Raw genomic sequence first — 24,502 nt, 5'->3', positions numbered from 1 at the left:
TTTATGTGAATGCAGAAAGTGAGATTAAACCCTCTTTGACTCATTTGAGACACATCAAGGGACTTTTGTTGTAAAAATACACTGACCAGCATGAAAAATGCAACATTTAAAAAAAAAATTGTGATTTAATACCACAACTTAGTAATTTTGGTACCTAGGTTACTTTTTCGAAACAATTTAATTGTACTATTCAAGAAAGACAGTAGTTACACATAAGTGATGTTTACACCTCTAGCTGTTTATGGGTAATCATAAACTTTCTATCCATTGAAACACTTCACTGACACTCTTTTCTATTGTTACATTTTCTCTTCATTTACTGCACTTAACTGCAACTTTTACCCACATTTGGAAGTGTATAAACCCACATCTTGCTTTAATTAGGTCTTCAAATATTTCAAGTGTGCTCCTCAGTAATGTTGCAGTCCTGTCCTCTGGAATCTGTTCACATTCCTCTTGGGGAGCATCCCGCAGGCCCTGCAAGGTGTCAGAATAATGCTGGCTGAACTTTCTTCCAAATTCAGATCTAGTCTTCATGCTGGCTGTTCCATTATATGAATCCCATCTTCGTCCAAGTATTGTTCCACATGGCGAGCTTTGTCATATATTAGTATAAAACCATCAATAATAAATGTTCAACATGCTCCTCAGGGATTTCATCCACATACCAACATGCTGTATGGGTCCTGTGCTCCATGAAGACCAGGTCTGTCCTCATTGTCACACTTATGCCCACCCACACCATCACAGAACTTTCACGAAAAACTGATTCACATTGACACTGTTACTTTCTCGATAGTACCAAGCTCGATAGCTGCAGTCGCTTAAGTGTGGCCAGTATCCATTATTATGGAGATAGTGGGTTCGAACTTCACTGTCGGCAGCCCTGAAGATGGTTTTCCGTGGTTTTCCATTTTCACACCAGGCAAATGCTGGGGCTGTACATTAATTAAGGCCATGGCCGCTTCCTTCCCATTCCTAGCCCTTTCCTGTCCCATTGTTGCCATAGGACCTATCTGTGTCGGTGCGACGTAAAGCAACTTGCAAAAAAAAGAAAAAACTTTTTGATAATTATTTCAGTGAAGGAGTGTCCTGTCTCAGATAATTGGAAGAAATATAGGGGATTCCTCCCCGCCTGAAATGTAATTTTTAACAGTATAATATGTGCAGCAGGAATGTTTTTCCTATTTTCTTCTTCTACACTCTTTCTCTGCCAACTGTTGCTAGGAGGCAAAATGGAAACCCATCTGTGCACAACACTTGCTTCCATTGATGTATTGGCTAGTCACTATGTTCTGTTGCATAACACAGGCAAGCAATTTGATGTTGTCGGGTGAGTTTGGGGATCACAGCAGGTCTTCTGGAATGGAGACTGGCTTCTTCCAACTTTCTTCTTACAGATCTCTTGTTAACGTTCAACGTTCATCCCTTAGACTTGCTGAAGTCAATTTAGCCTGGTAGAATAATATCCAGTTTCCCTGTACCTTGCTGGCTCTGCGATGTAGTTGTAGCGTGTCTGCCTATTACCTGGAGGACCCAAGTTTGATTCCCATACAGGTCCGGAAATTTTATCTAGATCTGAGGGCTGGTTCGAGGTCCACTCAGCCTACATAATTATGGTGAGACAGCAGCCCTGCTGTAGAAAGCGAAGAATAACGGCCAAGAGGATTTGTCTGCTGACCACATGATGCCTCATAATCTGCTACCTTCGGGCTGAGCAGTGGTTGCTTGGTAGGCTACAGTCCTTTGGGGCTGGTACACCATGGGGTTTGATGTTTTTCCCCATTCTGAAAATCATGGAAGCCATGCCTAATGGCATGTTTTCTGTTGAGAGTTGCTTTTAAGACTGGCAGCTATACTTCGAAATACAGTTCATTGAAAGAAAAATGCCCTTAAATGGGTGAAGAGCTGAGCTAGGCATGGAAACTTTATTGCACAATATCTTGTGGAAACACTTTCCAGGCTGAGGGAGAGGTAAGAAATGAAGATCACAGGGACAGGGTCAAAAACCACCTTCACTTCATTACTCTATCACGAAATCATAACAGACAACTGTCCCCATCAAGAAAGATATAATGAATTTGTCTTTTTACAAGTTGCTTTACGTCACACTGACTTAGATAGGCCTTATGGCGACAGTGGGAAAAAAACTGGGCTAGGAAGGGGAAGGAACGGCCATGGCCTTAAGTAAGGTACAGCCCCAGCATTTGCCTGGTGTGAAAAATGGGAAGACATGGAAAACTATCTTCAGGGCTCCCAACAGTGGGGTTTCGAACCCACTATCTTCCGAATACAAGCTCATAACTGCGCGTCCTTAACCGCATGGTCAACTCGCTCAGCAATGATATAATAATGTGCTCAAGGTAGGTAAAATAGACAGTTACACATATGATTATTTTTTCGGTGTTTACAATGTCTTGCATTTTGCATGCCGGTCAGTGTAGATTATCATTTTGCGACTTTTGGTCAACTGTATCTCAATATTAATTCGCTTTCTATTCATGAGCCTCCTGTGTTCATCTACTCCACATTTCACTTACTGTTATATTTTTTTTATATCAATCACTAAAGATGTGGCTAGCCTTTTATTTTCCCTGAGAATTCATCTTATCCTGATCTTGCACCTGCCTGTGTTCATTATGCTTAGTATACTTCTGATTCACATGGACACTGTTACTTTGCAATAATTATTTCAGTGAAGGAGTGTCTTGTCTCAAATAATTGGAAGAAATATAGAGGATTCTCACCCCCCAGGTAAAACGTAATTTTTGACAGGATAATATTGTATCATTATTTTATTCAATTTTAAAATATCTAAGAATGGAAAATTGAAACAAACCTTCAAATCACTTTGAAATTAGTGGATTTAAATCCAAGGTAACCATGATTTCTTTTACCCCACCCCGCACACCCCTCAGTTTGAAGTACAGCTGTTTAGTATCAGTGAAGATGTAGCAATGTTCCAATAAAATCATTATAACTTTCTTATTGTTGAAGATATACCCCTGAAAATTTTACTGATCAAAGAAAAGGGGTTGATTTATATCTTTACTAAGTCACATACTACAGTATGTTACATTAACACTACAACATATCAAATACATTTGTATTACAATTATCAAAATAAAAAGTCAAAAGTCAAAATTGAGAGAAAGAAACCCAATTAAAAATAATAAAGAAACAACAAGGAATATTATTATCTGCAGCTACATGCTGTTGATTTACTCTTTGGAAAGTTCCAATATCTTAGGCACTATAGTTTCTAACTTTAAAAATATTATATTTTCCCTTACACTATATTTAGGATGGCTAGGTGGAAAGATGATAGGTACTATTGTCAGTAAGGTGGAAACATTTCAGAATTAATTGAAATATGTTCCAAGAAAACAAAATGGTTTCCCATTTTCTCACCAAGCAAATGCTGGGGCTGTACATTAATTAAGGCCACGGCCGCTTCCTTCCCACTCCCTGGCCTTTCCTATCCCATCGTCGCCATAAGACCTATCTGTGTCGGTGCGACGTAAAGCATGTAGCAAAAAAAAAAAAAAAAAAGATTTGTAGGTGATTTCATTATTTTTTTAACATTTGCTTGTTTAGGAAAGTTGGTATGACTCAAAACCAAGGAAGTTGTCTTGAATTAGTCTGCCAGTATGAAAGTGTATTTGGCCCTTGTAATACCCATTTCCAATAATACTGCCACAGTACGTTCTCTTCCTCAGTGAACGTAAAATGTTCTCAAAACATGTACAGTCTGTAATGTTGAAATAATAATTAATTAAGAAATCTAAATTATTGACAGGGCTGATTTGAAGTATAACAGTGATTTTCATTAGTGAATAGATTGAAGTCAATACGGACCAAAACAAAATAAACTACAATGGTTAAGTTAATAAATTAAGATCAAACCAGCATTCAGGCAGAGCAGTCAACATACACAATGTACAACAGTTAGAAAAACTGCCCTGGATCTGCATCAGTAAGAGGGGCATGTTTATGACCCGGTGTTTCATGATACAGCGGAGAAGGTTTGAACTCAGTGTTACAACTCAGACTTCATTAAATCCTGTATTATGCATATAGGCATTGTTGTGTTTACTATTTATACCACACCCTTCACTGTCTTCATTTGCATCATTCTCCAAATCAGTAAAACTGTCAGTTTAATTATTGAATGTACCATGAGATTTATAGTACTGTGCAATGTCATTGCTGCTCTAACTTCTGGTGTCAGAAATAACATTACCAACATCATTACTACATGTCCCTGATTTTGCTACAGACTCAGTGTAGTCATCACTGGCACAGACCCGATTAATGTACTTGTCTAAATTGTCATCATTCTCAAACAAATCCCATGCAGCTGAGGCCATTTTCCTACTCACAACCTTGCACAGTGGATAGAAAAATTGGGCGCTTAGAAAAAACTTATCTCTGTAAATAAAACAGTGTAACACGATAGTTGTAGTATATATAGAAACTATAGGGTTTGTGAATTCTGAATAATCTGATATGTGTTGCTACCTGTCAGAAAATTGAGAACTACAAGCATGTACAAAACTGCTGGCATTAGGAGTCCTATTGCATTCCTGGCAATTTACACTAGCACGCTGAGGAACATCTTTGTGCTATCCAAATTGAATGCAGGGTTTAATTACATACATCATTATAGACTGTTATGCCTTTCAGTGTCCATTCTGCAAGGCTGTGCAAATTGACTAAACACCTCCATAATCCTCTCTAGCTGTATGGCCTCATTTAGTTCCGTACCTCTTGTCTTTAAATCATCAGAAACTAAGTCTAACCATTGTTGTCTTGGTTTCCCCCTACTTCTCTAACCCTACATGTCTGGGTATTATTCTCCTAGGTATCCTCCTCCATTCACCTCACATGAGCCCACCACTGAAGGAGGTTTATGCGTACCACTTCATCCATCAATTTTATTCCTAACTTATAATTATTAATTTTAAATAATAGAAGGTGGTGAAATTCACTAGACCATTCTTCTAGGACCACAGCGGTAGATGTTTTGAATGATTATTTTGTTACAGGTTTGAACTTCAGAATTTATTGATTCCTTTCTCTCTCAGAAGTATTTGCACACTAATTGGTATTCATGAGATGGTTTTCACCAAAAATTACCATATAAATACAATTCAGGCTGCCAGTTTTTAGAAATATTTTATTTCTTACACATCTTTCCTGGTCTGTGATTTTCATATGGAGGATCCCAATGTTTTACTACTTTCATGTCGCTGTTAAAATGACCAGTGTCACCTTAATTTTGAATGGAACTGTTTCAAGTTCCGTTGATTTTCTGTCTAACATTTTATCGGATAGCAGTGTTTATTGGACTGACTACTCTAGGCAGAGCCTGTTAGATGCTTATTTAAGTGATCAATTAAAAAAAAAAGACAGTTTGATCCATGGTATAAAATTCTCTTTCACTCCTCTACTTCCATAACAGGATATGAATATTTCTGAGAATCCTGATCAGTTTTGCGTCTGGAAAGAACTGATACCATAATTGGGACAGCCTCCCCAGACAAAAATGTTAACTGGTAGAACTGCAATTACTTATAAGAGATATGGCAGTTTATGTCATTTCAAATCAGTGTGTTTTATTTCATTAAGTTACCATATTGCAGAATATAAATAGTAATGAATGTTAGACTACAAAGTAAAAAAAAATCAACTTTCTCATATGAAAGCCACAGATAGGTGTTTCAGACAAAGTCATGTTAGTTGAGGAGCAAATGGGTGGAAATGTGTGTTTGAATCTATAGTCGAAATAATGTGAACTGTTTGTTAAGGTTTTTGGATCTCAAAGCAGTAGTTATGATTTATAACGAAAGCTGTATAGATGTGTAGTTTTAATTATCCTTTCACTAGAAATGTCAGAACAATACCAAAAACTTTCATTATATCGTATTGAATCAAAGTTGCATTATTTAGTTTACAAAATTATTTTTTAAAACTAAATTATGTGAAATATGCTTCTTTTCCCTTCCTAAACCATGAGGTATCATCTAGTAAATTTTATGTAAATTCTGGGTGCCAGTCAGTGAACCTCTATAACCTATTGATCTGAGTGATATGTCTATACGTGGAATTTAAGGGATGATCTGTTTTTTGTGATTGGGAGGGTTGTAGTTTTTCTCTAAAATTTGCAGAGCTTTACATATGTAAGAAATAATATAATATTAGAGACTTTAATGTCCAGTACAGTGGTATTCATTATTTGCATTCATTGTTTATGTTAGTATCAGTCATGATGTATAGAAAAAAAATATCAGTATTAACATACAGAGCACTATGATTTGTAGGGCCAGTATCCAGTAATCGTGAGATAGTGGGTTCGAGCCCCACTCTCGGCAGCCCTGAAGATGGTTTTCTGTGGTTTCCCATTTTCACACCAGGCAAATGCCGGGCTGTACCTTAATTAAGGTCACGGCCGCTTCCTTCCACTTCCTCTTTCCTATCCCATCGTCGCCGTAAGACATATCTGTGTCGGTGCGACGTAAAGCAACTTGTAAAAAAAAAAAAAAAAAAAAAAATCTATACTTAAAATGGAGTGGAGATTAGAATTTGATGCGCACCCCCCAAGTTTTCAGCTCTACACCAAATGTACGTTCTGCAACGAAGAGGATTCCAATTACCGTTACTTGTTCCTTGCCCTCCTCCTTTGTGGAGTTGATCAGGAGATTATCTTTCAGAAGAAACTTAATAACATATAGCACAAAAGTAATAACTAATGAACTTCTTTCATACGTGACCTGTGTTTGCAAAGTAAGTTCATTTATTCTCTTGCCTTGCATCAAATTCATGAGATTTAGATGAATAGTGCAAAGCTTTTTAAGTTATTACATGCCAATCTTCAAGAGTGTGACTATTTCATTAGTCTTTTTGCTTGGCAAAATGTGGTGAGGGGTGTGCACACTGGTACTGTGGCCTATCACTTAATTCCCAACTCGAGTGTCCCTAGTTCGATTTGGGTGGTATGTGCCAGTCTGTGGCTACAGAAACCCCACCGTCAACAGCCTGGAATATGGTTTATTATGGTCTCCCATTTTCACACTAGTTACAATAAATGACAGGGATACCTCCCCTTTCCTACCCAAGCGTTGCTGAAAACGTACCTGTGTTAGTGTGACATTTATTAGGTAGCAGGGGAATAGAGTGCTTGCATTGAAATGTCTCTCTTTTTAAGAAAAAAAATGTGATTTATAAATTTATAAGAGTTTTTAAAAATGAAAATGAAAAAATTATTTGAAGAGAGAGCATAATTTTTTTTTTTTAAGTTCTGTTCTTTGGTTCTTTTTCCTTGTTCCATGTCCTTGTAATATTTTGTGTAAAGTTATGTAGGGAGAAACGTAGTATAAAACATGAAATCTATAAAATAAATAAATTGGTACCGGTATCTGGAAATATTATTATATATCTCTTCTTTGCAGATGATTCAAGAAGGAAATAATGTTGTTCTTCTTATTACAACCACTTACGAGGAGGATTCAGGCATCTTTACTTGTAGGGCTACCAATTCTGCAGGCCAGGTGGAAACCTCTGCCAAGCTGATTGTCAAAAGTAAGGATTAAACTGGACTATGATTATTTTTTATTTTTTTTTATTTTTCTTTTAATCAGACAGTTTCTGTCAGTGTTATCGTAGTGAATTATAGTTACACACCATTCTTTGTTCTATGGACAAAAATGCATTTGAAACTTAACCCTTCATGTTATAACATTTAGTTATTTGTGAACTTCTTGTGAGTTCATTATTTGTTATATTTATTTGTTATTCTAATGAATCATTTAATCAAAATTAGCCTATAATCTGACTGAAAGAGGAGTTCAGTTTCAAGTGTCTTTAAATCCAAGGAAAGGGACATGTTACATGTGTGACACATTAAACATTATTATGAGGAGAAGAGGAAGTAATTTAATGTTAGGCCTTCTCAATATTGTTGGATTACCTCTCTCATTTTGAGAAAGGTGAAAAAGTGTCATTAAAATATGTCTATAAATGGTTTAAGTAATATCTTCCAAATATTAATGGTAGTCATCATTCTTTTCTGACAGTGTTATTTTCAAAGATGACTCTCAAGCAGTTGCTGAAAGCTTTGATGCATTTGTTATAACAGGGCTTTTGACTTCTAAAATTAGTAGAAAAATAGTGATATGTGATATAAGTTTTGAAACTGACAAAACAAGTAAATAACTATGTATTTTATGCAAAAACTAATATATGATCTGTGTCTAAGAAGTGCATTATTAAGTGGATACAAATGTCAATATCTTATGTTAACCAGAGTATTCTAGTCATTGGTATGGGATTTTAGGGATAAGTTCTTTGTCATATATTCACAGTATATTATTTATTTTACATTAACATGGCAATATTTTACGTGGGCTCTTGTAAGGATTTTTATTCTTATAAGGATATTATTTATTTAGTAATAAAAATTCTTACGACAGTTTCAGAATAAGTGTATAAGTAATTTATTGAAGTTTAAAGAGTCTGTGGCCTTTGCTGGTTGGGGGAATAGATAAAATATGGTGTATGGTGTATATGGCTTACTACAATATAGACTTGAGAACCCAAGATGATTTCATTTTATGTTCCAAGTATGGTGTTAGTAGAGGAATATTTATTTATAATATACTTATTCCCCCCCAGTGGCTTATCTGTAAACTGTGTTGTTAATTTATTATAAATGAACTGCAATGTTATAAAATTGCTGTTGATTAGCTGAATATAATGCTTTTGTAAACAGTGGAAAGTCTAAAATAAAAACCAAAATAATATGCTCAAACTGAGAGCCTCAAAAATATCTCTCCCCAAAATCATTTGCTGACATTATCCAAACCTTGATGTTTTCTAGTTCAATCCTTGAAGATAATTACTACATAAAATCCTTGTCTCAGAGTTTGAAGAGTAAGAGTTGTATCCTTCTTTTCCCTTAAGAGAACTACCTTTTGAGTGCCAACCCGTTTTCATTTCCCCTCCTTTGGCCTTGGTTCCGTGCGCATGCTATATCTGATGTCACAGCACTCCAAGCAGGCTATTTTCATCCCAATCCAGCCCGTGCGTGGTTTTACATTACCTGTTTCTAAATTTGGAGCCCAGCTTTAGAGGCAAGTCTCTTCCCTACTTACCTTCACTCAGCGGAACCCAGTCAACATCTTGCTATGCAGCTTCTGCATAACCCTTGGCATCTTCAAGGAGACATTATTTTATAGTGAAATAATTCAGCCCACTTGATGATTGACTCATACCATTTATTTCTATACCTACTGAAATTCAGAGTGATTCTAGAATTCTGTATTATTAAACAAAAAAAAAGAGAGGAGAAAAAAAGTCATATCCTTTATAAGCTCCATTATGAAGACTGAGAAAGGCATAGGAATGCAAACTAATTTATAGTTCACATTCTTATGTTGACCTTCATTTATTGAAATGGGGTTTATATAAATTCAATTAGTATGCATTTTGTTACACAATAAGTTTAGATGTCTTGAGGAGTAATGTATAGCAGTACTGAGAAGATCTGAAAGCATAAGTCTTTGAAAATTACCCTTCAGTGTTTTATTCACGAGTAGGAATTTATTGAAGTACTGGTGGATTTCAGCTATTTTTGTCTACCATGTATTGCAGTTTGAGTGTAATAAAATCATTTTGTGCTTTAAATGCCTCTTTTATGGTCCAGTTAAAATGGAACATGTGTTTGAAATAAAACTGTGAGTCATTCTCAGTCTGCTACTGCATTAGGTGTAAACTACTATGGGTAGTATATTTTTTGTTGGCAGAAGGTAGAAGAGCTATGAGTCATAAAGCTGAAGTCACTACACTCCCTTACCCCTCCCCATCCTCCTTGGTTGAGTGAGTCATTAAGTTATAAGCAGTTCCATGAGTTCTGTTTGTCAGAGATGTACTTTTGGAATGTGGCTCAGATTGGTGTGTCATAGCTGAGTTGGCTGTTCTTCGGTGGCAGTTTGCCATTTTCCATAGAAATCTGTCTCACATTATCAAATTAGCTCTGTAAAATACTTGCTTCATTGGTCATAATATATTCTTCGGCTACAGCTGGGATGTATTCAAATATAACTGTGGGCTCTCAACAGCTGGATAATCACAAATGACTTACGTATGAGAAGTTACTGCACAGGTGTGCATGATTGGCCATGATTCAGATTTCCATTAATTCCATTTACAGTCAAGCATCATACTTCGCACAATACAAATATACAATATTCAGTTATGAAAAGGGGAATTGGAAGTTTTATCACCTTCTGGATGGACTTTTGAGTTTTCTGGGAATAGGCTTGGCTCTTTAGGAAATGGAATGGCATATTATCAGATGAGACCAGGGAATTCTGGCATCCAGTATTATATTGTGATGTCATTGAGGTTTCTAGGTCATTATTCGTTGGTGTACACAACTTAAAAAACATACAGAGACTTGTACTTTGGGTTTTGAATTTCTGAAGTTAGCCGAGGGTACAAGATGGGGTGTCATTCATATTATTTGCTATACTTCTTGTGACATGTTTAAAACAAAATTTTGTAAATAATAGCCACTGATATTACATTTTACTATGAAAGTAAATAAAAAAGAACAACTTGATATTATGGCACTTGAAGACATTAATAAACCCAAAGTACCCATCGGGGTTTCTCTATGAAATTTGATACAATGACAAATATTTTATTCCTGTATTAATAGATACAAAAGGAAAATAAGATCAGTTTCTAAAACCCTTTAGCTCCTAATACATAAAGCATGCTTTGCTCTTAAAATTATTAAAAACTGCAGTTTCCAAATACCAGTTTAACTAACTTTCCTTCAGTCCACCATTTTTGCATGCAGTACGGACTAGGTTAAAAAAAATCCAGATACCAGACATGTCATCCAAAATTCCTTCCTCTATTTACATTCAATGTCAGCCATAGATAAACCACTCTTCAGTTTTTTTGTCTTGAATTTATTGAAATCACACGCAGTTTTGTGAATTAAAATTTTTTTTTTTTTGCATATTCACTCAACTTTTTTCACCAGTATATGGGATTTCTGTCACTTTTAAAATAACTGAATATTCCATATGCTGCTGTCAGTTCTCCTGTTTAAGGTCTATTGACGTATAACTTTTAAGTATGGATAATGACACAGTTTACAGTTTTTTACCACTGGTTTTCATTTAAATGCTTTCACCAATTGGAACATTTATCTTCTGGAGCACAACACAGAGAATTAATAGAGATACCTATTTTTCTTTAGCCATCTGAATTTTAATTATGAGATTTCCGAGATTCTTCACAAATGTTAAGATACATTTTTATATTTTTTGAAGTAGATTGTTTTACTGGGTTACCTTCCACCAGTTTTTTTTTTTTTTTTGTAAGATTTTGTGTGCGTTTCTTATTTGATGTATCTACTAATTTTATTTTACTACAGCAGTAGATGAAGAGAAAACTGATGACTGGTATTTTCACTTAGCATGAAAGTATTTGATCGAACTCTTGAGAAAATTTTGAATATAAACTGTTGTATGTCATCAAATATATTCATAAAACTACTATAAAAACAAGTCACTTCCACATTCACATAAAAAAGAAAACTGTCATTTCTTGCAAACTTCTCATGGCTGTATGATTATATGAAACTTGTTTTTCACAGTATTTATGGCACAAAATTTGTATATTGATCACTTAAGCTCTATTCCCTTTGATTTCTTACACAGCACTATCACACACATCACACTGTATTCACCATGTGAACTAGACTGACAAACTCCAACTTCCACCCCACATGCACCATTTCATGTAAATAACTGAGTACAAATATCCTCGAGACTCATTTCTGGTCTCTGTTTGGGATCCCTCCTCCCCTCCCTACTTTCTGTGCCCAGTCCTGACGCATAGGAAGGTGTGGTTTCTGTGACATCACACTTCCCCTCCCCTCCCCTTCCCCATACTCACCACTCTCACTGTAACTACTACTTCCCCTCTCCCTTCATCTTTCTGCCTTCTTTCAGTTCTTTGGAGCTTATTTCTTTGAAAGAGAGAAATACTGCTATACTTAGACAGAGGAATTCCTTGGATTTTGCAGTCATTAAATTTCATTTTTCTGTCATTATAATTGTTAGAAAATTAATTGTTTTCTGTTTATCCAAAGTACTAAGCATGTCCCCTCATATTTCATTACACCATCATTATGGACAATAACTTCATAATAATGATCATCATCACATAATACTACTTACATATGGATGTGTTTTATTAGACTTTTCTGCTTATTGAAATATGTTAATGCATACAAGCTAAAAAATACCTTTCTCAGGATTTTTACCTAATACTTTTACTTGCTGTGATACCATTCATATTTCTCTGGCACATCTGACTGATGTGCATTGTATGGAATGATGAGGAACATTTCTTTCTGGTTGTTATGTATGGTTAAAATACATTTGCATGTCAGGGAAGTCTCCCTTTAAATTAGTAATTTGGGAAAGGTAACTATCATATTAATCAAAATGATTAAACCCTTCATTTATCATACACATTCAAGAGGTTGGAGGGCTTAGCATTGCTTATCACTTTCTTACTGTGGCTAGTCCTTAATACAAGGGAAACATGATGAAGTAATTGTCATGGACCATATGGCTCAATAATTATCAAGACATGCACCAAGTCACTAACATATGATATATAGAGACCCAATCATAAAGAATCAAGTAAAAGTACATGAAACTGTTGTTGGAGATGAGGAGATAACATAAGGAAACCATCTCAGTCTTGCTAGATGAAATCCTAAAATGTTCTTAAATCACAGTAAAAATAGCTTCCAGAGCAGTTCCCTGCTTAGAAAGCTAGTGGGGTCTGTCAGTAGGAGGGAACTCCAAGTCCTTGTTGAAGTATTTCTGGCAAGTCCCACCCACTAACATGTTGAGTGAGACAGCAAGCATGATGCATTATGTTGTTTATACACATGCTGCCAGCACAGTCTTGGATCATTTCACATTATGTGAAGCTACACTCATTGGATGAAATTCCTTGTGACCTTGAGTCCAAGGGCCTTAAACATTGACATTATATTTTTAATATTTTAGGATGAAGAGATGTAGTATTTATATGATACATTACTCTATGTCTAGAAAATAGTTAACTAAAAGGAAGATGTGAAGAAGGGAAAATGTAAAGTACGATAGTTTATTACATACCATAGATCTTTTAATTTTGGTGTAAACTTCGTTATTTAACAGTATTTTGAGGGAAATGAAGTAAAATGTCGTACTGTAATATCGGTGTTGTGGTTATCTTATCTGACTGCTCGTTGGGTGGTCCTCATTTGATTCCCAGCACTGCCTTAGGATTTTCCTTCTGTCTCAAGTGTCTACAGTGTAACTGACTCACTCTCATTAAGAGCATTAAGGAGCTGTCTAAAACAAGAGCCCAAAATTTTGTCACAGCTGACATTAATGGTAGTGAAATTTACTATTAATTCATATTCAGTAATGTCCTGAGGAATGCAACAATCATTTAGTAAATCACTGCTACTCTGATAGCTTTTCTTCAACTCAAAATATATTTTTTTTAATTTTATAGGTGCATGATCATAGTTTTGGAACATTACCTTGGTGATCCTGACGTAAAGTTAGTGCCATGAATTAGATGATGAGTCCTTATAATCTCCCTGCTTATTGATGGTCCACCTTCCTTCAATTTCAGAGATTAATTTCTGTTAATGCATTTGAACACATCAAAGTTATTCGTTGATCATTGCCATTGTTGACTGGACAATAACTGTCGGTTTATCCAGAGAGTTTGGAGTATTAAATACGAATGAAACAAATATTGTACATTTAAAAGAACAGTCTCTACTCATCAAAGTATCAACATTTCAGCAGCCTCAGTCCATCTTCCCAGCAATTTAAGAACTTCATCTGTGTAGGTCTGAAGGCCAAGAAGTTGTTTTTGATATTGTTGAAATAACCTAATACATTTCTATTTAGAGAATTTTTTGTAACCAAGACGTATGATAGTTGGGTGGCACAATGTCCAGTAAGTAGGTTGGTGTGGTGAAATATTTTGGACAGTCTTGTGTACCTTTGTGCTAGTGGCCAAAGACACTGATGCCTCACATTGTCTTGATGGAATACGAAACAGTTTCTATTTTGTAGTTCAAGGGTTGAAAGTCACGATCACTAGATGACCATTCAGCAAAAGAAATTAAATTTTCAACATTCATCTCAAGCCACTGCTAGGTTGTTCAAGTTTTATGAACAGGTGCTGAATCCTGCCAGTAGCTTCATTTATGGTTATGTGAGTGTTGAAATCCTTGATCAGTGTCTCCAGGATTATATGTAAATGTAGTCTGGCTTTCTACCCCTTCTTCACTGGAATGGAGCTAACTGGTGCTTCATATTTCACTGTATTTTACTGTGGCTAAAATTGGATGTCGTGAACTTCCAGCATACTCTAGTTTTTTCCTTTTCTTTCTTAACACATGACTCGTGTATTGAAAATATTAATTTTCACAGACCATTATTGATGGTTTTCGCACATTACATCCGTGCAGCTACTGCTTTCACCAGTTTGGCAGTCCGTACAGAGTGTGGTTGTCCCTTCGTAGGATGATCATTCACAGTTTAATTAGCAAAGAATCACTGTGATTTGTGATGCACACACCTCTTGGAAATCTTGAGGTTCTAGAAAGTCTTTCAAATCTAACCTACTAACATTTTTTTCTTTATGCTGTGCTGTAACAGCCATGTAATTTTCACAGTTTTCTCAGTGTACCAAAGAAACTAAATGCTGATAAACTACTCAACTAGCATTGACTCCCTTGTTTCATCCCACCAGGTTCTGCACATACACACAGCCCCATGAATATTATAAACTGTTATGTCTTTCATTATTCAATCTGCCAGCCTCTCAGCCTCTGTGAATGACCAGATACCTTGTTGTTAGCATTGCAGCTGCTTCTACACTTCCCACCTTACAATCATTAAATTCAGAGTCTCAACAGCCCTCCCTTTACTTTTCTTATGCTCTACTGCTATGACTGTTAGTTTTCCAGGTAATGTTCCATCTTCCATTCACCCGACATGACACCACCGCTCAAGCCAATTCTTGTTTATGAGACACTATCAAACATATTCATTCTTCTCTTAGCCTACACCTCTTAATTATGGATACTTTCCCAGCAAAGTTCTCATTGATTTTAGGTCTGGTATTGTCAGTTTGTGAATATATTTTGTGTCCTCACAACATTCACTGTCATAGAGCAGGGATGCAAACTTAAGTATCCTGTGTCTAAAATCTTACAAATGTTAATTTATGGGCACATTTGATATCGTTGTATGAAACTGAACATTTTGTGATTAAAACAAACTGAAAAGGGCAAGGGTTATTAGTGAGTATTTCTATAAGGATGCTTTATGAAGCACAATAAGCAAACTCATGGCGCAACAGTCCATTGAAGGCCTTGGCCTGCCAAGACAACTGCTATCCAGCCAGATGTCCTGCAGATACTGGAGTACCATATGGTCAATGTGACGACATTCTCAGCCATATTGCTTGACTTTCACGGGTGTTTTATTAAGTAGTGGAAGTATTTGAAATATGTATTAACACTTGGTGCTTGTATTTCCTGAATCATAGCTCTGAAAATTTATTTCATTTCATATTTAAATTGAGAAAGTGTTGTGAAATACTATATTATTTGATTTTAGATTACTTATATTCATGCATATCCATTCTTAAGTCCATATTTGAGCATATTCTGCCTTGAGATATATAATGCCACACCAAAGTCGATAGAGGAACTTTAGTGCTATATAAAACTTTGTCCTGATTTAGTTGGGCCTATGTGGCAGTCATTGGTCTAGGTACATAATTAATTATTATTCCTTGTAGATGCGTTTTGAGAGAACGAAGGTATTGATGATAAGAGCATCAAAACTCAGAGGACATTAAAGCTCTGTAATTTTGTTTCTAGTTTCTCATCATATGACCAAAGTTCAAATTACAATCAGTTTGTGTGAAATTTAGACAACACACCTTGCAATAGATTGGAATCAACAGAAATCTTATTCTTGTGGCTTAAAATTAGGAGATTCGAAGTCATGTGTTCAACTGCAAGCTCGCCTCTATGACATCTTATTTGTTGAACTGTATTATGGAGGAAATTACTTGTATTCTATGTTTCCACAGGAAAGACTAGAACAGTATGTGAATTAAGTTTGTATAAAATAAAAGAGCTTCAGTATGGAAACCTCATCAGATGCTGATATTCTGAACAAGTTTATGTGAGACAGAAAAGTATCCATGTAGCATCTTGTTTTCAACTAACTATTGGTTTCATCTCCATGAGCCCACCTATTCTTTAAAAAAAAAAAAAAACATAATCTGAGAATTGTGAGCTAGTTCATGAAGTATGTCTACCCCTCAGTCCTGTTTCCTGATATGGGGTCGGAGGTGAGGCGAGATGAAATTTTGTGGCATGTTTTTATGGCCAAATGCACTTCCTGATGCCAACCTCAGTCAAGGAGCTAATGAAGATGAAATGAATGATAGTGAATAAAAGTGGGTAAGGTGATGGAAGGAATAGGCTGTGCCGTATGATTAGGAACTCTCCTGGTATTTTCCTGGAAGTGAAAATGGAGAACCACGGAAAGCCATTCTCAGGACAGCCAATGAAATGAAATGAAATGTTGTATGGCTTTTAGTGCCGGGATATCCCAGGACGGGTTTGGCTCGCCAGGTGCAGGTCTTTCTATTTGACACCCGTAGGTGACCTGCGCGTCGTGATGAGGATGAAATGATGATGAAGACAATACATACACCCAGCCCCCGTGCCACTGGAATTAACCAATTAAGGTTAAAATCCCCGACCCGGTCGGAAATCAAACCCGGGACCCTCCGAACCGAAGGCGAGTACACTGTCCGTTCAGCCAATGAGTCGGACAGGACAGCCAATAATGGGGTTCGAACCCACTTGTCTCCCGAATGCAGAGCTTGGCTTCCTAGCAGTAATACGTTAACACGCACACACGCACAGCCACTCCAGTTTATGGAGTGCATTTCTAGAATGAAAAAGGTTAATTTTGGTGAATCTTTATCAGTCCATTTTTGAAAAGAACTTTTCATTTCCTGTAATTGTTGTAATGATGTTGCTGCCCCTCTCTTTCTTTATTATGAGTTCATTGAAGGAAGTGTCCCTCACCAGGATTACTTAATTCGAGAACTGGAGGAGATCAAAAGGAAAGCAGCACGACAGTGGCGTATCCTGGAATCTCCACTGAGGCATGCAACTAGTAACCATGCAGTTAACACAATGTATTAAGTAAATTTCAATTCTACTCACCCTAATTACATGTAGGTGAACTCGAGCCAAACAGTTTTACTGTAAGTTTCTGGATTAAACGTGCGTACACAATTCTTGTTTTCTCTTTTTAAATTTACGAGGGTCCGCCTCTGTGGTGTAGTAGTTAATGTAATTAGCTGCCACCCCCGGAGGCCCGGGTTCGCTTCCCGGCTCTGCCACGAAATTTGAAAAGTGGTACGAGGGCTGGATCGGGGTCCACTCGGCCTCGGGAGGTCAACTGAGTAGAGGTGGGTTCGATTCCCACCTCAGCCATCCTCGAAGTGGTTTTCCGTGGTTTCCCACTTCTCCTCCAGGCAAATGCCGGGATGGTACCTAACTTCAGGCCACGGCCTCTTCCTTCCCTCTTCCTTGTCTATCCCTTCCAATCTTCCCATCCCCCGCAAGGCCCCTGTTCAGCATAGCAGATGAGGCGGCCTGGGCGAGGTACTGGTCATCCTCCCCAGTTGTATCCCCCGACCCAGAGTCTGAAGCTCCAGGACACTGCCCTTGAGGCGGTAGAGGAGGGATCCCTCGCTGAGTCCGAGGGAAAAGCCAACCCTGGAGGGTAAGCAGATTAAGAAGAAGAAGAAATTTACGAGGGAAGGTAGAGGTCTCGCGGCTTTAACTATTTGCATCTTTTCATCAAACGAACGGCCAGTAAATGGCTTTTCAAACTGATTTACAATTATATCCGTTTTAGACTCATCCATCGTTAATACTACATTGCGCAAAATATAATAAAACTCCGAAAACGACGAATAGCACAGGAACAGCACACACAGAATGAACTCACTAATCAGCAAAACACACAATGAATTAACTCACTAGTTAGCCACAACTCAAGCACTGGAGATAAGTCACCCCAGTGGCATTGGTCAGTTTCGTCACGTTGGTTTCTCGCTAGGGGGTAATCTGTGTGTCCCGTTCGCTGTAAACATGTCGACTTTCTCCAAGTTGCTAACAGATGGCAGAGGGTAGCACGGGTATGGGGTGACAAATTCTGACCAAGTTTCAATTGCAGCGACATCGTTCGGAGGGTTTCAGAACTACGTCTGCCACTGAATGAAATTTTAAGATTGAATGCCTTACGTCGTTAACTCCTCCATTTGCTGTCTCTTTCTTCCGAGAGTGGAGTAGACGGCGAGACTACACCAGCACCACACGTAATCAAGCAACGGAACTAGTACAGTTGCGCGGACCTTTTGAACTTCTGAGAGATGAAATCGTTAATATTTGACCTGAAACAACCTAAAATCGTAAATCAGACAGTTCTTTGTGTTATCATAACGCATGCAATGAATGCCTTGCATTCAAGGAGAATACGCCCCTGCAGCACGATTTGTTCTGGGTGATTTGCGACTAAAGAGTAGTTTTGTGAAAATGTTGCAAACTTTGGGCTGGGAACACTTGGGAGTAAGCAGATAAGCTGCTTGAGTAAGTGAGATGTTTCGAGCTGTTGGTGGAGAGATTGCATGGAATGACATTTGTAGATGAATGAGCTTGAGTGGAATTTTTAAAAGGAGGAGATATCATAATATGAAGATAGTGTTGGAATTCAGGAGGACAAATTGAGGTGAATATTTGTTTATAGGAAGAGGAATTAGGGATTGGAATAACTAAGGGAATTGATTGAAAGACTTCCAACCTCTTGAAATCATTTAAGAAAAGACTACGTAAACAACTGATAGGGAATCTGCCACCTGGGCGACAGGCCTAAATGCGGTGATTGATGATGGTTGAAAAAGATTTCTTCAAACAAGATACAGTCTATTAGTATTTTATAATGTAAAATATGAATATGAATCCCGTGGAATTCCCTGATCTTAACTCCCACTTGACTTTAATATCTGTGATACTGTAAAACTACAAAAGTAGAAGTACATTAGGAAAATCTTATACTGCCAAGAATTAAAATATAACAGTCAACATGGGTTATTGGTGCTGGATCCACATTGGGTATGAACCATTTCTTAGTTAATGTTGGTGAGTATTTAGCAATTTAATTCTTCATGCATTGCATTTTGTATGAAAATGGTTTCATTGTTCTGTAGTTGATGAGAATCCTGACCTGAATTGGACATCCATGGGTGGAATAAATAATAATAGCCATTGTGCCATGTGGTAGTTATTTCTGCATCTGATTTCACTGTATTTTTCAAATGTGCTGCTTTTATATAGGCTACACGTTCCATTGCCCAAATATAAGAGAAATGAAATGGTGTATGGCTTTTAGTGCCGTGACTGTCCTAGGACAAGTTCGGCTCGCCAGATGCAGGTCTTTTGATTTAACTCCCGTAGGCGACCTGCGCGTCGTGATGAGGGTGGAATGATGATGAAGACGACACATGCACCCAGCCCCCGTGCCAGCGGAATTAACCAATTGTGGTTAAAATTCCCGAACCTGCCGGGAATCGAACCCAGGACCTCTGTGGCCAAAGGCCAGCACGCTAACCATTTAGCCATGGAGCCGGACATTATAAGAGAGAAAGGATGCAATGGTGTTTTGGTAATCATAAATTGTGCATTCATTTAAAATATCTACCTTGCTTTGAATGCATAATGAAAATTAATTATATTGCTTATACGATTTTCACTGTTTAATACATTTATTATAGTCTGGTTATAGCATTTCCTGTACTGTCCACCTTGGTAGCATTGCAGTTTTGCGTTATTTGTTGCCATCTGTGGAGATTCAGGTTCAGTTCCTGGTATTGCCAGAGATTTAAGAATGGCAGGAGTGCTGGTATGGGGTAAAAAGTTACATGCAGTTCACTTCTATTGGATATGTGCCTGAAAAGAGCTACACTACATTGAGGAATGTGAGAACCCAAGTTTAGTGTACCCCTCTACTTGCTGTACAAGAATATGTCAGTTCAGGCATTCTGTTTAAATTTTGCTGCCCTTATTCCTATGAAAAATTAATGAATACTAATTCTAACTCAGCTCTCAGTATGTTAAAGAACACTCGTAGAGAAATGCCACATTGTGGCTTGAACTCTCTTATTAGGCTTATACCAAAAAATTGTTGTGTTGAAAACTTGCAGTCTTATGTCTTGTGAAGACAAGCTGTGAATACAGTGTAAAAGTCAGCATTTTGAAAGCTAAAGTGATGTTGGTGTGGAATAATCCCTTGAAGATAGAACATTGGGTAGAGGAAACAACATTGGAATAGATGAATACTTTTTTAAGTTCTGGGGTCGCGCATATTCCTGGGATGACCAGTAAGGAGAGAAATCAAATGAAGGTGAGTTCGCAGGTGCAGTCAGCTTTAACTCCTCGTGCAGTGTGCTGGACGTGAAAACAGAAGAAAGTAAGGATAACTGTACTGTGTCTTCAGGTACCTGCCATGGTTATGCACTGATTTCAAATCTATGTCCAATGCTTACGAAGAATGGATTGGTAAAATTAGGGACTTATGCTTGTGGACGTTGTTATTGCTACAGATTATATATTTAAAGTATATAATCTACTTGTACATGTATACATTAAACCATAAACTATGAGGATTAGAAATTTCCTCATGATACATTGCTGAAAACTGCAACAGTAAGTTAACAGTGAATACAATACAGAATGGATCATTTGCCATTGTCCTATAGGTATATTTATCATCAATCACTTTTATCAAATTATGAAGTGAACGCCATTCTCTCACAGAGGACTAGTTTATTAATTTGTTAAATCACTAAAATAATGTCAAGCATTACTTTGGATCACAAATTTTAACATTGTCTGAGGAATTGTGTTAACTCTGTTACCATCATTAATTCAATTCAGGTGAATTTGAAGATGCACACAATTTAATAATAATAATAATAATAATAATAATAATAATAATAATAATAATAATAATAATAATAATAATAATAATCCAGGCCACTACCTACGCAGTGGTACCTTCTTCTTTCATATCAATCTATGCAAAAAAGTAAATCATCTGGTATTAGTCCAATGAGCTCAATTTTCTCAAGTAAGAAATAGCATCAAAAATATTCAATGAAAGTGCTATATACTTGAGCAAGCATCTTCAAATCTATACTAATATAGGGTATAGTTTTTCTTTTATATAAGTCAGGGTATTTTCTCTCTGTGCAAACATTTCTGAGTTTGCATTTTGTGAAATGTTTTCTTGCTCATCTGTTTTCAGTGACTGTTATCGACCATTGACATTTCATCTTCCTTGATTTTTAGCTTTGCTTTTCAGCCTGCTCCTCACTAGAACAACCAAGTCATGCAATGCTAAATGAGAGGAACTAAAAAACTTTGAGTATCATATTAAAATATATTTTTAACTTTTACCATAGCATAGTTTTAGTAACACCTTTATAGTTTGTAACTCTCTCATTCCTAAAATGGTTTTTGATAAATATTCTTGATCCATTCCAAACTTAATAAAACACCTAAAACCTACTTACTCATTCTTGGTCCATTAATATTTTGCTTTTACAATTTAGTATCAAGTAACTAAGAATCTGTCTACAAAGATATTGGAAACAATTGTCATTTTTGTTTAAAATTTTGAAAATTTGATTCTTTACGTCAAATGAGATATTATAGTATTTTTGGCTTCAATAGAAATGGGATTATTTTTAAAATATCTTAAAACAGAACTTTCTCTAATATTCCGTTGGTCTTTCATAGAGTGTTTGGATTAGACTCTGCTGTCCTATCCACAAAGATAACATATTTTTTTATTGCCTGACTGTTGATCTTGCAACATACATTTACTTTCTGATTATTTGATTGTACTTAGATCCAATCATGGGTAGTTTGTATGTACACAATATACTGTGATGATTGTTTAGACTAATATTATATTTTAAAATATTTTAAACCAAGTCTCATTCTAGCTGTGAGCTACATTGATTGGTCACAGCTGTGTGCGGCTCAAGAATCCTAATGAAATAATGTAATTAATTGTGGTGGGAAAGCAAATACCTATGTTTTTCAAGTCTTAACATTTTACGTTTTAAAATGAGGTAGATGTTATGATATCTAATGTTCAATAGCCCCTGTGAGAGTTATCAATTGGACTCAGTATGGCTACTGAACTTAAGTAATTAAATAATTTGTTTTAACCTGGTTTTCCCCTTAATTCAAAATGTGTTCTTTCATTGTACTTGTTATTACTCTAATAACAACATTCGAATTTTAGTCATTTTTTAAAAGTTAGTCAGTGTGACAGTGTTAAGTCTGCTTGCACTGATGGTGATTGATTACTTTGAAGAGATCAGTATTATAAAAAATTGCTTAAAGCAGCTGTTGGTAACATGCTTCTGGTGGCATTTCAACTGTGTTATGAAAGACTCTTTAAGACCTCACATGTGGATGGAATAGATCTTGACGACATTAATTAGGATTCTAATGGGTGGATGTTTCTCATCTTTGCACCAATTACTATTAATGTACTGTTATAAGGTACATGTACTTGGGGGTGAAATCAGATATGTAGGGACCAATGACCTAGATGTTAGACCCCTTTGTCCATAAAATTTCCAGATAACAATAGTCCACCTTGTTGTGGATTCTTAGAAAAAATATGTTACAGTCAGCAGCTGAGATTGATCGAGACAGCTATAAAGGTATGGAAATGGATTTTTCCTGAATTTTCCTCTTTTCTTGAAATGAAGCTGTGTGTTATATTGTCTGTAGATCCACACTGAAATGCCATTTAAATAGAGAGAACTGTGATTTTGGATTATCATCTCGTTATGAAATTAATGAAGATTCTTCATCTGAAAATGATTCCTTACCAACTTAGTGCTTGATATTACTTTTTGGAGTTTGTACCAGACAGAATTTATATAAACAGGAAATAACTTTACCTTTCATGGAAATTTGGTATCATTCTTTTTTACTTAAAGCAAGAATGTCAAACGTGTTCACTTTGTGAGGCGAAAATATGCTCGATATGTTAATTGTATTTAAGTAATTTTGTTAGCAATTATTCTTTTGTGAGTTCATGGTGTCAAGGTGTACTATGGATAGGTAACTCTCTTTTTAATACAAAATAGGCATTTTATAATGATATCAATCTGTCCGACTCATTGGCTGAATGGTCAGCGCTGAGGCCTTCGGTTTAGAGGGTCTCGGGTTCAATTCTCGGCTGGGTCAGGGACCTTAATCGTGTCTAATTCTTCTGGCTCGGGGACTGGGTGTTTGTGTTTGTCCCAACACTTTTCTCTTCATATTCAGACGCTCTGCACTACCAACCACCACAGAAACACACAATAGTAATTACATCCCTCCATATAGGGTTGGTGTCGGGAAGGGCATCCAGGTGTAAAATATGGCCAAATCCACATGTGTGACACAGTTCACACCCGCGACCCCACATATGTGGGAAAAGCAGTAGAAGGAGTAGAATAAGATATCGATCTCCAGATGTATATATTTTCATTTTGTTACTTTTGTCTCTAAGAATCAGTTATTCAGTTTTCTTTTTATGTAACTTAAAGCTAAAATAATATTTTCATTATCATTCATTTTTCAGTTTTCTTTTAATTTTGACTGTTGTCAACAAAAAGATAGGGATTTAGAAAATTATTATTACCTCATCATATTAATTCAGATGACCTTCATAGAAGCAGATTAGATCAGATGTAGGATGCAATAGTTACGTAGAAATGAAAAGGTTTGTACAGGATAGGGTCTCATGGAGGGCTGCATCAAACCAGTCTATGGACTGATGACTCATACACATACACACGACCTTCATAGCCAAGCTTGCTTAAATATATTCCACTATAGAACTGGATAGCCGGAGGTGAAGTTGAATCTCGAGCCACAACTTCTACAACTATCCTCAGGCTGCTACAGTATTTCCATGGTTTTTTTGTCACTTTTTCCTGGCAAGCGATAGGATAGAGCCTTATTTTGAGTTCAGATGAAGTAAACTTGTTCCTGATAATATTGCAGTTACACACTATAACAGCACATATTATTTAAAAAATTCCTTGTCCAGACAAATATGTCGTGATGATAACGACTAAAATAACTCGGCAAAAAATTCACTCTTTCAAAAGAATTCCAAGGATAATTTCCCAGGTGAAAGTGAAAGCAATTGATTAACTGGTTATAAAAGAAGTTGTTAATAACTGTCAGTTGCAATTTACTCATCCCGTAAAGTGAAGAAAACTC

General features: G+C 36.5%; 1 protein-coding gene across 1 annotated transcript in view; it reads left to right on the top strand.

Moving 5' to 3' along the window:
* The window catches only part of sls (sallimus), a 281,400-nt gene extending 272,591 nt beyond the window's left edge, over positions 1–8,809 (top strand). Inside the window, exon 74 of the mRNA XM_068226121.1 lies at positions 7,452–8,809. Within this exon, the coding sequence (XP_068082222.1) occupies positions 7,452–7,592 (141 nt within the window). The 3' untranslated portion in view covers positions 7,593–8,809. The remainder of the gene's footprint in view (positions 1–7,451) is intronic.
* Positions 8,810–24,502: the final 15,693 nt, after the last annotated feature.

Source organism: Anabrus simplex, chromosome 2 (assembly GCF_040414725.1).
Source record: "Anabrus simplex isolate iqAnaSimp1 chromosome 2, ASM4041472v1, whole genome shotgun sequence".
In the NCBI taxonomy this organism is placed as follows: domain Eukaryota; kingdom Metazoa; phylum Arthropoda; class Insecta; order Orthoptera; family Tettigoniidae; genus Anabrus; species Anabrus simplex.
This window is presented reverse-complemented; position numbering and strand designations above follow the sequence as displayed.